This window comes from Anoplolepis gracilipes, chromosome 12, assembly GCF_047496725.1.
Source record: "Anoplolepis gracilipes chromosome 12, ASM4749672v1, whole genome shotgun sequence".
Lineage (NCBI taxonomy): Eukaryota > Metazoa > Arthropoda > Insecta > Hymenoptera > Formicidae > Anoplolepis > Anoplolepis gracilipes.
The window spans coordinates 9081855-9099640 of record NC_132981.1 but is presented as its reverse complement, the minus strand read 5'-3'; the positions used below and the strand labels follow the sequence as shown (position 1 = coordinate 9099640).

Here is a 17786-nt window from a genome sequence, read left to right as displayed (position 1 = left end):
CTTTTTATCATGGTATCGCTCTCTTTTTAGATTATATATTCAATAATATATAATGAGTTATCGAACGTTGCAAAATTTATCGGGGATCTGTGTGTGACTTTGTTCTTTTCGTATAAGAGTTGAGAGATAAATCATTAAATATTGCGTGACTATATATCTTTCACGGATCTGTCTTGCACGTATATAAGCGGTAAAACGTATATATAAACATATCAGTATAAATATTCAGTATTAATATAAATATAATTAATATAAATATTTTCCAAATAAGTTATACTGATCTATAGATACATTTTAAATCGCTTATAAATCAGTCAAACGCATATTTTTGTTGTAAAATTTAATTTTTATTCTTATTCTATAAAGTTTTAATTATTTAAAATGCAATTTATATTCATTAATATACGTATTAATATTCATAAATTATATGATTAATATTCGTAAAATTTTTACCAGTTACTACTTTTAGTGTCTGCTAAGTAGGTCACATCCTTTGTATTCGTCTGGTCAAACGATTCGTCCTTCGCATACTATAGAATTATATTATTTAAATTGTGAACATTAATATTCAATTTTGCATTTATACTCCGATCTGTAATAATGTTATTTGTTCATGAAATTATTTTATTATTTTTGTGTTAAGTAATATTATTTTCTCTTATATATTTGGTATAAATAGAATATCTTTTGATATTTTCGTTATATTATTTAAAGTCACTTTGATTAATTTAATTGTTGATTAATTGGTAAGATTTGCTTTTTGGAATAACAAATTTCCTATTATGTTATATAATTGTTATTAAATATTTTTGCCATTCATGCAAGTTAATTAATAATTAAATTTATCGAAGTTTAACATTTTTAATATTTTTTATCTGACAAAATTATATATGTACAATACATTATATGTGTATGATACATATATATTACATATAATATATATATAGTACATGTATATTATATATACTTATATATAATACATATGTGTGTGAGTGTGTAACACACAGTCCATATATGTTTTGTGTATATAATTTATTTCCTATACATGATTTATATAAATAAATTTATTATAAAAAAATGTATTTTATTTTATTTTTTATGATTCTATATGTTATTTGTTTTAACATACTTCCTCTCTTTTTTTGTATTTTAAAATCTGGTAATATGAGACGCGTCGCTATTATATTTTACCTTTTAAAATTGGTCGTGTAACAAAAGATAGTAATGCTATTAGCGTCATATCTGCATCTGATTCCCCATAAACCGGGAAACACTAGCACATCCTGCATACATAAATGCGCGTTCGCGTTAAAAATCGTTCAATAGATCGCGAGCCAGTGGATAGTAACGACTCATCATCATGTCACGATTCTACGTGCTAGTGAACGTTATTGTCGTTGCGATGATGATGATGATGATGATGATGATCGACATCGCATTTTCGAAAAATACGAACCGCGAACCCGTTCAGATTGAAAGACCGGTTCAATTGATTCGCGTGGGAAATGTCATCTTCCCTCAAAATCGAAATACGGTGTCATTCATCGACTCTTCGCCTATATTTTTTTTGCACCTCAAACACAAACTCAACAACGTCCAGTACCAGAAACTAGATAAGATTGACACTACTACCACCACTACTACTACTACTACAACTACTACCATTGCTCCATCGCCTAGAAATTGCATTTGTGTACCGTTCTATTTGTGCGATAGTAATCAGACTGTTATCACTGATGGTACAGGGATAATCGATTCTCGGTGAGTTGGTAAAAATTTATTGATTAATTGATATTATTTGCTAGTTGTAATATTAATAAATTTTAATTATCTATTTAGCCCAGTTTATTATTTTTATCTAATCTTAATTCAATTTTAACTTTATTTAATTTTATTTTATATACTCTTTTTATTTGGCCTTATTCTCTCTATTAAGATTTAATTAAAATTTTATATTTTATAATTTTTTCAATTAATTCGAAATTTTATTTTTTAAAAATTCTCCATAAAATTAAATTTTATATACTTTTATATTACATTCTATACTCTTACTCTATACATTGTTAGGTAAACTAGTTTTAAATTAGAATCGATTATTGATCTAGAATTCAAGATGTATTGTAAATAATTGATAACTGTGTCGCAGCATTGGGATATGTCCTGGAATTTTCGAGATCTGTTGCTACTTGCAAAATGTCACGATACCTCCTCCTACAACAGCACCTCCAACAACTTCGACTACTCCTTCAACATCACCACCGATAATTTTCCCGACCGCATCACCGATTCCTACCGTACTTCCGAATTGCATTTGCGTGGAGATATCACTGTGTGATCCCAACGGAATAGTCACCATTTTCGGCGAGGATGTAATAAATCCACGACAACAGTACGGTCTGTGTCCAATTGCCAATCAAGTCTGCTGCAGAATATTGGCCACCACGACACAGTCACCAACAACAATGCCTCCGACGACCACGGTACCGTCGACGACGACGACACCTGGCCAGAGGCTGCTGTGCTTCGTGTGCAACAATATTATTCAGTGTTTCACTTGCACGATCATCAACGGGATAGATCCTAGGTTTTCCCAGGTTTTGTCGGGAGGAAATGTCTGTGCGCTGGCGACTGTGCTGTCCTGTCAACCTAGCCCATCCATCTCGTCAATTACGGATCTGCTCGGTCCATTGAAGAATCCGGGTACTCCGCAGGCTTGTTATTGCGTGAAAACCTGGTTGTGTTCCGAGGGAAACGTGATAAAGCCGGATGGTCTAGGTATAATCGACCCAAGATTCACGGCTTGTTCGTCGGCGGATCAAGTGTGCTGTAAACTGGTAGGAATCAATCTTCAAAATCTTCGCGGTGTTTCCTCCAGAGATCTCGTTGTCGGACGATCCGATCATTTGTCTTCGGATATCACTTGTGGTATACAGAACAACAGTTACGCGCCGCGTAAGTATAAACTTGCTATATTTTCGTGAAACATAATATATGAAACCATTATGTAAAGTATGAATGAAAGCTTACGACTTCAATGATTAAAAATAAATTTAAATATAGAGCGTAGGAATTTTTATTAGTATGAGATCAATTATTTTTGCATACTATGAAAAAAACTTCAAACAAGAACCAATACGTTTATACTAGTTATTATTATATCGCACTCTTTAATTAATATCTATGCATCGATAATCATATTTAGTTCCATTTAAATTTATTCAAGCATTTTCTGCAATGTTTAAGCGATTGAAACCGATACACATTTAATTCAAGCTATCTTTCAATTCTATGAAAACTAATTTAAAGCTGATATAAATTTTATTCGAAAGATAATAATAGCAATTGCTAACAACAGCTCAGCCTGCTCCCGCTGATTCCGGGAAGACTTATTTCGCTGAATTTCCGTGGATGGTTGCGCTTCTCACAAAGTCTACGACCGGCGATTCTTACGTTTTCCAATGCGGTGCTTCGATGATAAATAACGCGGCTATCATCACTGCTGCCCATTGCGTTGTAAAGTATGTTTTATTAAATTATTATTTAAAACATGTATTATATTGCGTTCTAAATTAAAGGCGAAAAAAGTCGTCAGAAAGATATCTAAGAAACACGTCGCGCGTTTTAGCTTTTTGAAATATTTTTTCAACTTGTGTGGTGATTTAATCGATCGATACACATTTTTCTTTCGTTAATTTTTTAACAGTAAGAAACCTGAAAATTTAATGGCACGCTTCGGTCAATGGGACATAGAAACTAACGTTCAACCATTGCCTATTCAAGAAGCGAATATTCTCAGGATAGCTATGCATCCGTCTTACTATAGCGGTGGACTATTTCACGATGTAGCTGTTCTTATTTTGGAAAAATCAGTCGTGTACAGCGCGAATGTCTGGCCGATTTGCCTTCCTGAACAAGGTATCGTCTTCCCGGCCGGGAGCAAGTGCTATGGAATAGGATGGGGTAGCAATTCATTTGGTAAGCTTCAAGTGAATTTTGCAGATACGTTACTATTTTCTCCGATTTAGCATTCATTTGCAAAATCATGCTTTAGGATCAGAAGGGAAATATCAGGCCGAGCTTCGAAAGGTCGAGCTTCCTATCGTCGATCAAACAGTTTGTCAGACGCGTTTACGAAATACGAAATTGGGTCAATATTTTCAATTACACGGATCATTTATCTGCGCGGGTGGCGAAGCGAACAGAGACACGTGCCGCGGTGACGGCGGTGGACCTCTTATTTGTCAAGCTACTACAGGACAATTTTTTCAAGTAAGTCAGAAATCAATATGGAATGCTTCCTTTTAAAAAATTAAATTCTTAAAATTTTAATTCCTTTTAAATTCTTTTGAAAAGTTTTAAAGTTTTTCTGCAAACATATTATATTCTACATACTAACAGCTTTAAATTTTTAAACTTTTTTTAAATTATATGTTTAATTAATAACAGTTTTATATTTTGTTTAGTTATTATTTCAATTCTTATTTACTTACTATTTATATCTATTATTGATTTTGTTTATTATATTTTTTAATTATATCCAAAATTAAATTGAATCCGTAGACACATTTTTATATTGAAAGATATAAGAAATATGATATAATATAGTATACGTCTGTGCATATAAATATAAATTTATATTTCAGGCTGGCATTGTATCGTGGGGTATTGGTTGTGGGATGTCTGACGTTCCTGCGGTGTATGCCAGCACATCACAACATCGTCAATGGATAGATCAACAGCTCGCGACTTTTGGCGCATAGTGACGCGTAGAATGTTTAATATTTTTAGTTCAATAATTGCCATGTGCTTTTTACATACAGCCATAATCTTTTTATGTCGTTCACGTGAATTATAATTATAAAATGTATTATACAATACTTTTGTTAGTAAAATATTGAAACATATTATGTATATATGTATGCTTTCCATTGTGAAGTAATTATAAATTATTATTCAGCATATAAAGTTAATAAACATCATATATTTGCGTAATATAAGTAATTGTGCATTTGTGTAATTAATCTTCAAAAATAAAAAAAAATAAATTATAGGAAATATATAGAAAAAAAATATAAAAAACTAATACTATTCTATATATATATATATATATATATATATATATATATATATACACATATGTACAAGAGGTAAACATATAAAATATGTATTATATATATGTATATATATATAATACATATCTTATACGTTTACCTTTTGTAAGTGTAATTTTATTTTAGAATAGATTTTTAAATATCAACGATAATGATATGTATACATGAGATTACGTGCAATATTTATCGAATTGCGAAAATTTGGTTATATATATATATATATATATATATATATCGTTGATATGCAAAAATCTATTCTAAACTAAAATTGCACTAACAAAAAGCAAACATTTAAAAAAATATAAATATTTTAGCTTGCGATACTGTTATGTGATAATAAATAATTAAAAAATTAGCGAAAAAAAAACTTCCACCGTGACAATGTTTTTACATTGCCGTGACCAGGATTCGAACCTGGGTTACTACGGCCACAACGTAGGGTCCTAACCACTAGACGATCACGGCTATTGGAAGAAGTGGTTGCTTGTTGGATAATTGAGCATAATGTTCGGGCCAGTGATAGAATTTTCACAATTAAGCATATATTTCAATATCATAATAAACGATGTACCAATGTATTTATAATGAGATAATTTTATATATAAAATAATCGTAATATATAAAAAAACTGAGTTTAAAAAAAAAATTATACCAAGAGACGAAATAAATATATAAAATATCAAAAACATTTAAATGCATGCATTAAATTATTAGTGATGAATAATTATAAAAAAATCTTCCACCGTGACAATGTTTACACATTGCCGTGACCAGGATTCGAACCTGGGTTACTACGGCCACAACGTAGGGTCCTAACCACTAGACGATCACGGCTATTGGAAGAACTGATTCCAGAGCTGAAGAATCGAGTAGAATAATCATGTTGTAACAAATTTTAAATTATTAAATATATATGTCATTTAATAATATCACAACAAAATACATTAAATTATTTGGAATAAAACAATTGCATAGAGTAAAAAAACAATGTAAAATTTTTAATTTATTAGGTAGTAGTTAATATTCCTGTTATACATAAATATAAGAACATTGCGTTCAGATTAAATAATATACGTGCATAATTAAGTAATAGTTAAGTTAAATAATAAATTTAATTATTAATCTGATTAAAAAAAGTTAATTTGTAGTACATTTCTTTTTAAAAACTGTGCTTGTTTTTAGAAAACAATACGTCAACATCGTTCGTCTTTTGAAGAGGAAGTAAGTAATTATTTAATTAAATTATTATATCATATGACGTATATTCATAATTTACTGCTAACAATTATAATAAGTCTTTGATTATATCTTTTAGATGGAAGCAGAATATTTTAATATACAATTTTTTTTTAAGTTATTGCAGATTTCTTATTTGTAAATAATACATAAACTTCATTAATTTTGAGATTTTCATGATTGAAAAAATTATATAATAATTATAAGGCTTATGAGAATAAAAAGACATGTTTCTCGGCGTGTCTGTGACGTTAAAAATTCTGATTTTGAAGATTAAGATTTTACATTTTGCAAACTATAGATTTTTCTTTATAAATTCTTTTAATTCTTCCATTTTTCGCGAAACGTTTACTTTAAAAGCGATAAATGCGTTTGAAATGATTTGCGAGAAACGTAATTTGCGTTGTCTTTCGCATTCGATGAGATGACAATGATAATTGATCATTGACATAGTACTGAATAAACGATTGCGACAGCTGATACTTGTCAACGTCACGTACCTCGCGTGCGAGTAACACAGCGGTAAAACATACCACATCCCGATAATTTTCTGTGTATCGACGTGCGTCATTTATGACGAATAATATACGTATTCTATTAACCCATTTTTAACATGCTATATGTACGTGTTTCTTTTAACGGAACATTAGATAAACATAAATAATGCATATGGTTGCATAGATTGTATCTCTGCAAGCATATGCATTATAACGCGTATTAATTTTCTTTTTCTTTTTTTTCTTTCTATATTTATATATATTTATAAGTTCTCATAAATTTTTTATCTGAATTTTTGAACGTTAGAATGTATGTTATATTATGTCACTGTAATAACTCAGATCAATTGACGAGCCTTCTATTTCTTTGGCAATGCTCAAACCTAATTTTCTACATGATTAAAATTTCTCATTATCGTCAATTATAATATCAAAACCTGAAAAAAGAGCAAGAAAAAATCCATAGAATTGCTTAATAATTCTGTATTGAAGATCAACGGTTAACTATAAATGTCAATTTGATAATAAGACTTGATAACAACTTTAGTCTATTAGCAATTATCAATAGTGATTAATTTGTCAATAGTTTAGTAATTATTTATGTTTATTATGAGTCTGTTTGGTAATCATCTTAAATTATAAAGCTAGTTTGCATAATTACTGCAGTAATTACAATTGCATTTAATTTATATGTTTGTCAGACTTAAATGTATAAAATTATCATAAAATTATCATAAGAATTTTAAAGAATTGTCTTCTATAGTAATATAGTAGTAATTCGTATGTTAAATTGTTAAATCAATAATTTTTATCAAACAGCTTAATTCGCAAGATTTTGTCATTTAATGAATTAAATATTTAATCTTTATAAAAATTTAATATCTCAATTTATACATATTATAAATTAGTTAATTCATTAGTTAAGAATCAAGTCAAGTTACAAAATACTTGTACATAAAATTTATCATAAATAAATAACCATAAAAATAAGTAGACAAATCAATTAAATTAATCAATTTCGAATTTGTAACCTCTATTGACTATCAGGCATATACTTTTATATTTCTATTGTCAGAGAGAATCAATTGAAATCCGCGGAATTGATATCATGAATTTATATTAAATGAGAGATGTGCGTTGTTTTCACATTATATAAATCTTAATATCCATGATCGTTTCCTTTGTAACTTTTTAATTCTAATTGTAATTCAGATATTTTTTCTTCTACGATAAGTTATGGAAAAAAAATCTTGCTTGAAATATCACGGCAAACGAGCTATTGGTCGTTTTAATAATACAATCGAAAAGTGTTCATTTAGATATACTTTACCTTAACACTAAAAATTTGTTAAGACCCTGACCTCGACATGTTAAATATATGTGAAATACGTTGAATATACCATTCAATTCAACAAGAATTTAATGTGAATGCCAAAATCATGTTTGAGCTACATTGATTACAATTTAACAAAATCACTTTTCAGCTTTTAAAAGAACGTGTACGAAACTTTAGGGAATTTATTGCGATATTCATAATTCAGTATACTAACTATATAAATAAACAAGCTTTATGTTATTTATCACAAAATTTGAGATTAAATCTGGATGCAACAAAAACCGGTTAGCCCATTCGTTTACTTGTTTTGAAAAAAATTCCTGCTACTTGGAGGACATTGACGTGCGAAGGGTTCATCTGGCCCTCGATTCGCTTTAACATATGTTATATTGTGCGTCAGAGAAACGGGGATTTCGCGTTCCAAGAATGGTCAGCAAATTCCTTCGCTGAAACTTCCAGGAAAACCGCATCAAAAATTCCCAGGGTCAACGCATGAGTGGGAAATGCCGGTTCTCCAAGTTTACAATCTCAGAGTGGTAACAACGGTAGTCGGCATGACAAGAGAAGCGAAAGCGAAGGTGGGGAGAATATGTGATAAATACTTGGAGTAGGGATTCTGAAGATTATACGAAGGAAATCACGGTTCTCTACTTGTGTTAATCGGGCATCGCTGTTTCGAGTGGAAGGTGCTCGTTCACCGTTTCTTGTGTTTTCTTCTTGGTGAGTCAAATCAATTTTCGTGCTCGATCGAACACTTAAATAGTTTCTATTAGGTAGCAGATAATTGCTTCTCATTAATTTTTTAAACAAGAACTAATAATGCCAATCGTTCATCTATGATTAGCATCTAAATATATTTTGTGTTTGTATGTGTTTGTGAGCATGTGTTACATGAGTAAACTTTTTATATGACCTTGACGTAAACTGTAATTATTCGACAATGATGATGACGAATTTAATGCTTTTAGTACAGTAATGTTTATCGAATTAATTTACTATGTAGTATTATATAAATTATGATATTACATAAATTATTTTCTGCAAAAAAAAAATATATATATATATATATATATAATTTTATCTTATAATAGCGTAAAAAAGTTTTTGATTTTTATCATTCCTTACAAGTCATTCGAAGTAACAGATGGCTAAACAAAACGCTATGTTGATGATACCGGTTTATAATTGCGTCATTCCTTTGCCTGGCAAACCTTAGTGGTAATCAATTATGGATAAATATATGTCAAAAGATTTTATGGTTAAAATAATTATATAACGGTTGTATTAAACGTGCATAATCTTAATGCTTTGGAATAATGGAATTTCCAGCGACAAATCTCGAATATTTGGGATAACTAGCGAGATATCCTCTGTTCTGATAAACAAGAATGCTTTATGATAAAATTCCATCATGTTTACTTTAAATTTGTCTAAAAGACTTTATCACATAAAAAAATGCATTTATATGCATAAACAAAATAAGGAAAATATTTTATATGATGACGTATATATGTACATATATCTTCATTACGAAAGCGAAAATAATGCTGATTACATGAGGACATCAAATATCCTGAATAATTATGCATTCAAATTATTGTGTGTATTTCGTAGTCATATATTTACAAAAAGAATTATGAAACTATTTTTTAGTTTGTAAGAATGTCTTTTTTGCACGTTGCAAATTAAGAATTTTATATAATATTACTATTTCTATGAACACTAAATTGAATTTTTATTGTGACATAATATCTTGTATAACATAAAAACAGTTGTCCTTTAAAATAAGATACAAAAAAAAAAGTTATAAAATTTTCCTTTTGATGTTTATATTAAATGAATATACTACATAATATAATATTCATATTAAATATATGAATATTATACTTTTTATTATAGATATATATACTTTTTTATATAATTCATTATAAAAAAGAATTTTCAAGCAATTAATGCATGAGAATTATTATCATCGTTTGTTGTTGCGATTATAGAAATAAAATTCATTACTGCTTCATTAAATGTCGAAGTGTTTTCATTTCTTCAATATTTTCATGACATTACGGTTATCACAAATATCTAATTATATATAATTGTGGCATGCTTAGTATCTCATAATATGGTATTTTATAGTCTTCGATAAGTTTTATACAAGAACAAATATTTTTTCTTTGACTTGTGTAATACGCGCTTAGATATAAAATATTTCCGTTTAACTTTTATGTATTTGCAAACAATTTGCAGGGAAATATTTCAAAAAGAATCTTTTCACGAGATGCACATCAGAAAAAAAGAATATTCTTATTTTGACAATATCTTTAGTTTTAAAATGTAAATCTTGAAATGAGATTATATTAAACAAAGAAAATTTGCTTGGATGAAGACATTTTATATAGTTCAACCAAGAAAAATATATTCTTATTATTTAAGAATAATTTTCTGGAGAGGAAAAAATATTGGATAGAAAATAACACATGTTCAAATCAAAGATTATAATTTTCTTAGAGTGAAAATAATTATTTTATTCTTGAAATGACAATTGTAATATTGAAAAAAGATTATAATATTATTGAAATTTAAGATTTTTAAATTCTTTTAAGAAGATTATAAATTGTTGCGTAAGTATATATGAAACAATGAACGCGTTCATATAAGTATGTAAGTTTTGATTTGACACTTACTTTTTTCTGTGTGGAAAAAATCGTGAAAAAACTTCCACAAGATCGAAAAAATTTACTTTTATTCTCTATTTATTATCTTATAATTATTATAATTTCAAAATCTAATTTTTCTATATAATAAAAAGTTTTATACAAGAACAAATATTTTTTCTTTGACTTGTATAATACGCGCTGAGATATAAAATATTTCCGTTTAACTTTTATGTATTTGCAAACAATTGCAGGGAAATATTTCAAGAAATACTTAAACATAAATTTATAATATGTATTTTCCATTTCGTTATCTTAAATATAAATGTTCTTCACGTGCATTTTATCTGTTTAAAATTACTTCTTGATGATAGCGATGAGAATCTCCGAAAGGCTTTATTATCTTGCGTTAATGATTCTAGCGCGATTATGATCTTCACGGGTCGCTGAATTTTAGTTTGCATTTATTTCCTCTGATTTTTCTGGTTTATAGTGGCCGAAGCATCGTTGTGTCATCGCTATTTATAATTTCGAAAAAGAAAAATGTGCTCGTCACTCAAGATCGTCATTGCGAGAATTTTTCATCACAAACGTTCGAGGACGATCGCGTTTCGTCTGATATATTACCTCGCGGTTATTATTACATCACTTTACTATATTTGCTTGCAGATAGATCTCTGACGAACCATGTGGCGACTGATTCCCACGTTGACCTTAGTCAGCGTAGCCTTGGTAGCGGCGGCGCCGCAGCAGAACAGCGGTAGCCTCGACAGTCTCATCGACCAGGTTTTTCCCGAATCAAAGACGACCCCTCCGTCGGTGCCTCAGATAGGCGGTGACCTTGACACCCTGATCAAGGACGTCTTTGCAAACGTCACCACCACTACGGCGAAAAATCTGTTTCTCGGCTCGCAAAATACACCGGCCCCGAAACCCGACAATTGCGAATGTGTACCATACTATCAATGTAAGGAAGGCAAGATCCTAGATAACGGGCAAGGCATCATCGATATCAGGTTCGGTGCTGAGAATGCGTCCCAGGGGTGAGTTTTTTGACCAAAGATCGAAGTCTCGACCGGTTCTCTGTCGGCGGATAGATTGCGGCATGTTGTGGAATTTTTTCGTCCTATACAAAGGTTGCCGATTAAGGACACAGACCGAGATTGACAAACTAATAACAATGGTTTGGTATTTCCGTAGTTTGGTATTCCCGACGATGACTAGTACATTCTTTTATTCTCACGTGTAAAAATTTATTTGCCTTGATTTTCTCGGTTTTAATTAAATTTGGTAATTGGTAATTGTTATTTTCCATGACTATATAACATTATCTTTTCATTATTTATATATATGTGGATATGTAAGTATGTAGATATACAGTGTAAATACACGCCTATATATAATATCTGAAATTATAATACGCCTCTGAGATTATACAATAATATCTAATTTATAATATTTAAATTATACATTCAAATTTTGTTTTAAATTGTGTAAATTCAACTTTCGCATTGAAAAAAATTATTATTTGACTAATGCGTTTAGTTTATCATTTTTTAGTTAAATATTTAAATATTTAATTTAACTATGACTTATACATTTTTAAGTTAAATATTTGAATTAGAAAAATAATAATTAAATGCATTTAGTCAAATTAACTTTTTTTTGTCGGTATGTATATTTTCCGATTTAATAATAACAGTAATAATAATTGTAACATATCATTATTTTTTTGTTTTATATAAAGTAATAATAGTGTAATAAAAGCATTTAATTTCCTTTCCTAATAATTTAATAGCAAATATATTATTTTTTATATAAATTATTGCTGTGAAGATGCTTTTAGATAAAAAAAACGTAATTTTTGTTACAAATTTCTTTGTATATTGACAAAAATTTATTATTATTTATTACTTGTGTCTTTATGTACAATAAATACTTGTCGAATGTGTGTGCGTTTATAGCATGACAGTGGTTACAAGTGGTTGAGTCACACATGGGGATTACGTTAAAAGCGGAAGTAATAGCGCGTCAATGCTGCTGAATTAGAAACGGTTTACGATTTCTTTTGTTATATATGTGTACAGTGTTTAGCTCTCAACACAATGCTGTGCATTCATAAAAAAATGACATAATTAAATACAATATATTCTATGACTATTGCTTATCGAGGACACAGCGTCAGAAAAAGTGGCTCTCTAATTATACATATAATTGTGAGTAATCAAAGTATCATTTAATTATAGTAGTTAAAAAATTGTAAAATTAAAAAATAAAAAAGAATACAACTCTGAAATATTTGCAATATATGGTATCAGAATTAAATTTGTTTTATCAACATTAGTTTGCCCTCCGTGTGTGACTGAGTTTGCGTGTATATAATATATATAGATGTTTCCATCTTGCTAGTCTATAGTAAATATTATGATTGACTGTGAAGAAATTAAATGTGTTGTGGTTTTCAAATTGATTAATTATGTTAAGCATGCCATCTCACTTACGCCGCATGAGACTATCTTTGGAAAATAAAATTCTCCTCTTTGGAACTGCTAATAAATAGTAATTTCTATTATTAATCTAATTGTAAGTCTAATTGTAGTTCTAGTATTAATCTAATTGTAATTGTCTCTTATAATTATCATCCGATAGGCAATTAAATTGTGCGAAGAAGAAAAAAAAGTATCGAAAAACAATTGTTCATTTTTACAATTTCTCTCCTATATAATATATGTATTTATATGTATTGATCTTTCTCTTTCTCTTTTTCAGATATTCATTGACATTCTTTTAGATGCTTTTCAAATTTTTGTGTTAATTGCTTATTTATATGCAAATAAATGACGCGTCACTATTCGTACTATATAAAATTAATCTCTTGATTAATAATCGATCTTGATCTTATTAATCGTTTTTATAATTATTTGATTTAGGGCTGGTGGACCATGCGAGAATTATTTGGACGTTTGTTGCAAACCGCCAGATCTACAAGCACCAGTCACACCGCCACCGGTCGCTAGAACCGGATGTGGACAACGAAATGTTGAAGGAGTCGGTTTTAGGATCACCGGTCAGATGGATAACGAGGCTCAATTTGGCGAGTTCCCGTGGATGGTGGCTATCTTAAAAGAAGAGGCCATTGGCGAAAACGGTCAAAAATTGAATGTTTATCAATGCGGTGGTGCACTTATCCACCGACAAGCCGTTCTTACTGCGGCTCATTGCGTTAATGGGTCAGTGGTCAACTTGTTATAAAAATATCATGATAACAGATAACAACGTCATATTTGATAACCTTAGCAAAATTTTAAGGCCATACATTCTTCAATCATGGTCTTGAACAAGATAGTCTTAAACGAGATAGAAACAAATACAATTAGTCGCAATTGACGTTGCGTTAACACAATTAAATGTCAATAAATTAATTTAAAATACAGTAGACGTTACGAATCTTTTTAATAAATCTTTCTATTTGGCAAGAGAATATATTCGACTATCGAGAACTAAAATAGAATATTACTTCAGAATAAGTCTTGTCTCAAGTATGAAAATATAGAAAGATATTGTTTCGAATATGGAATAAGAATAAATACCTATTTTACTTATTGCTCTTTTTTCATTGTTTTTCTAATTTAATAATACATTCTTATCAACAGAAAACAGCCGAAAGAACTCAAAATCCGTGCGGGAGAATGGGATACGCAAACGAAGAACGAGATCTATCCACATCAGGACCGTGATGTCGAAACAGTCATAATTCACGAGAAGTTCCATTCCGGCGCGCTTTATAACGATTATGCTATACTGATCTTGAAAACTCCGGTCGAATATGCAGAGAACGTAGATATCGTGTGTCTACCGGAAGCGAACGCGAATTTTGATGGATCCAGATGCTTTGCTAGCGGATGGGGAAAAGACGTATTCGGTAAGAAGTTGCCAAAATATGAAAAAAAATGAAATGTCAACTGATTGAATATTTTAACCCTCTATAGCCCGGTGTGACTTTCAAGTCACATACTAATATATCGACATTTTTATTAATGTATTTAATTTTTACCGCAAAGTGGCATATACATCTTGTTGTATACGTCTTCTTGGTAACCATAACATATTCTTGGTAGCGCTTATCAGCTTTAACTTGTGATATCAAAGTAAATGTAAATAAATGTAATTTTGTAAATTTATTGTTAATTTGCATTTAAACGTTGATTTCACGTTACATAAATTTTTTTATAGCCGCGGAAAAAATTCTATAGAGCAATAATACGTTTTGACATGATACATCAGTAATATAATTTAATTGATTGTATAATCACATTTTTTTTTCAAAAATATACGACAGAAAGACATAAAATATTATTATAATTTTTTATCTTTATGCACTTGTAAATTAAAGTTTATTGAAAATGGTAGAGAATAATTTTGATTAATCACTCGAACTTGTGGCCGACCTTAATTTAGAGACCTAAATTCTGAACTAATGCACGATGATATAGTTAATTTGCTAATATTTAATTACAGGCAAAGAAGGACGTTATCAAGTAATTTTGAAGAAAGTGGACCTTCCTGTGGTAACCCGCGATACATGTCAAACTGTTATGCGTACCACTAGACTGGGAAAATATTTTGTTTTGGACAGAAGTTTCATCTGCGCAGGTGGAGAACCAGGGAAAGATACTTGCAAGGTAAAAAGGCAACTTTTACAAAAATTTATATAAAATATAAAATTTATATTATCTTTGCTATTTATATATTTATACTATTAATTTATGTAGAGTTGTTCTCTCTTCTGTCTCTCTCTTTCTGTAAAATTCACGTTTTACAATTAGATAAAAACTTTATAAAAATTTTATAAATAATAGTTCGAGAATTCAAGATTATCACAGATGGAATAAGAATCTTGATGAAATATCTTTATTTTAAATTTTATATTAATTTTTGTATTAATTTTCCGAAACACAAACAAAAATTGGAGCAATAATTGTTTGTATATAAACGCCAACACTAAATTATATAAGTTTGAATTATAACTCAAGTCCCTTTCTCTCTCCTAAGAATTTTCTAAAAAATATTCCTCTCCACTTTGTATATTTAAGAAATGATTATTTGATTTTCCTTTTTATAGGGTGACGGTGGAAGCCCCTTGGTGTGTCCTTTACAGAACGATCCGACCAGATACGTTCAAGCTGGAATCGTGGCCTGGGGACTTGGTTGCGGCGAGAGCGGAACTCCCGGTGTTTACGCTAACATAGCCCATGCCCGCCAATGGATTGATGAGCAAATGGCCTTCTACAATTTAGATAATACCGTTTATCAGTATCCAAACTGATCGTTTTCCGACGACATGTACCAATCACGTGTGAATCACGCAATTTTTCTCCTTCTTTTTTATCATATTCATACATCTATCACAGATTATATTAACGCTTTTTATACTGAGTTCTTCGCGTGACACAAAACTCCACTTAAATGTGATGAAATATTGACAATTTTCATGTTAATTTAATATTCAGACGATAGAATAAAATTTAGTGAATCTTTTTAATATTAAGAATATCGTGTGTTTTTTATATACTTTATGTTTAAAGCTGTGAGTTAAATGTATTTGAAAGTGATCGTAGATTTATATAATAAAGGACAAATACTCTTCAAAATTAATGCATGGCATTTTATATGTGATGAGCGAATAATACATTTTTATTAAAAATAGAACAGTGTCAAGATTTATTTCTTTTCGAAATCTTAAAAATATATTATAATAATTTTTAATCAGTCAGAATGCTAATGATAAATTTCACAATATAATACTCTTTTATAGTCTTTTTTAGTACTCAATATTACACATTATTGTATAGTGTATAATAAAATATATTAGTTTCTTTATATGCCACTATTTTTGGTTGATAGAATAATTTCAAAATATGCATGTAATGTCAAATATTCCTTTTTTATTATTTTATTGATATTTAAATAAATCTTTAATTTGTGTCACTGCCATCGTAAATATACATAAATAAATCAATAAACGTAAATGTAATGAAACGTAAAAAATTGGTTTAAATATTATATGTATTTATTTAATATTTTGTCTTCATTATATATACTTTATATGTATTTGTTATATTGCATGTCCTTATGACTCATTGTAACGATCTATCATTCACCAAAACAATGATTGCTTATAAACGTTCATATTACGCTAATTTGCATTTGCACTAATCGTAAATAATATTAAAATATTATAATAAACTTTTATATTTCCTTTAAATTAATGACTATCATTAATCGCATCAACATTATTAGGATTTAGTATGTAATATTCATCATTTATTTTGATTGTTGATGCAATATTATATTATCAATGTAACATATCGATAAAATTTGAATTTTTTCCGTTTACAAGCTTGAGTACTCTCTTGTATGTACATACACAATTTCGGGCGCATTCGTAGCCAATATAAAAAAACAATGTGATTAAAAGGTATTTTGTACATATTTACTACATTGAACAATATGCGGTGGAATTTCTGCAAATCCGTGATATCAATTAGCTAATCCCCAAAACACATATAATCGTACAACATATATACATAATTGAGAATATGTGATTGAGACCATAAATTACCAGATCGTAATCCGGATATTGCCTCGAGTTATACATTAGGTTTTTTTCGCGACCATAAATTTATTAATCCACAAATCAAAAAGAGGGAACCTTAGCATATTTTATAAATCTATATTATCACAAATATGATAGTGATATATAAACAAACTAAAAAATATTTTAGCGTATGAGTATATATAGATAAAAGATAGGAAGAAGTTTGCATATTATAATTGTTCACTTCTGACTTCATAATTCAATATGACTATAAAGGTTAAAGGTTTCAGACGTTACGAAAGTTCATATAACTGAAATTTTCTGCAAATTTTTCTCTTGTTAAATATCACAATTGGA

General features: G+C 29.3%; 2 protein-coding genes and 2 non-coding genes across 6 annotated transcripts; 2 read left to right on the top strand and 2 right to left on the bottom strand.

Annotated features, from left to right (window-relative positions):
- Positions 1-1414: 1414 nt before the first annotated feature.
- Positions 1415-4835, top strand: LOC140671562 (inactive CLIP domain-containing serine protease A28). The gene is made up of 6 exons (XM_072902943.1): positions 1415-1761; positions 2147-2952; positions 3356-3518; positions 3704-3975; positions 4052-4269; positions 4644-4835. Exons 1-6 carry the CDS (start codon positions 1415-1417, stop codon positions 4758-4760), a joined length of 1923 nt encoding a protein of 640 aa, XP_072759044.1. The 3' UTR covers positions 4761-4835.
- Positions 4836-5504: 669 nt separating this feature from the next.
- Trnah-gug (transfer RNA histidin (anticodon GUG)) lies at positions 5505-5576 on the bottom strand. Its single transcript has one exon. It is a non-coding gene; the product is annotated as a tRNA-His (tRNA).
- A 297-nt stretch (positions 5577-5873) lies between these two features.
- Trnah-gug (transfer RNA histidin (anticodon GUG)) lies at positions 5874-5945 on the bottom strand. Its single transcript has one exon. It is a non-coding gene; the product is annotated as a tRNA-His (tRNA).
- A 2796-nt stretch (positions 5946-8741) lies between these two features.
- LOC140671563 (phenoloxidase-activating factor 2) lies at positions 8742-16540 on the top strand. Of its 3 annotated transcripts, none has more exons than XM_072902946.1 (6): positions 8742-8900; positions 11501-11847; positions 13762-14061; positions 14485-14753; positions 15350-15513; positions 15954-16540. In XM_072902946.1, exons 2-6 carry the CDS (start codon positions 11519-11521, stop codon positions 16155-16157), a joined length of 1266 nt encoding a protein of 421 aa, XP_072759047.1. In that variant the 5' UTR covers positions 8742-8900; positions 11501-11518; the 3' UTR covers positions 16158-16540. The 3 variants fall into 3 exon arrangements, with proteins under 3 accessions (XP_072759047.1, XP_072759045.1, XP_072759046.1); XM_072902944.1 differs by having other exon boundaries at positions 11501-11874; XM_072902945.1 differs by having other exon boundaries at positions 8779-8900; positions 11505-11874.
- Positions 16541-17786: the final 1246 nt, after the last annotated feature.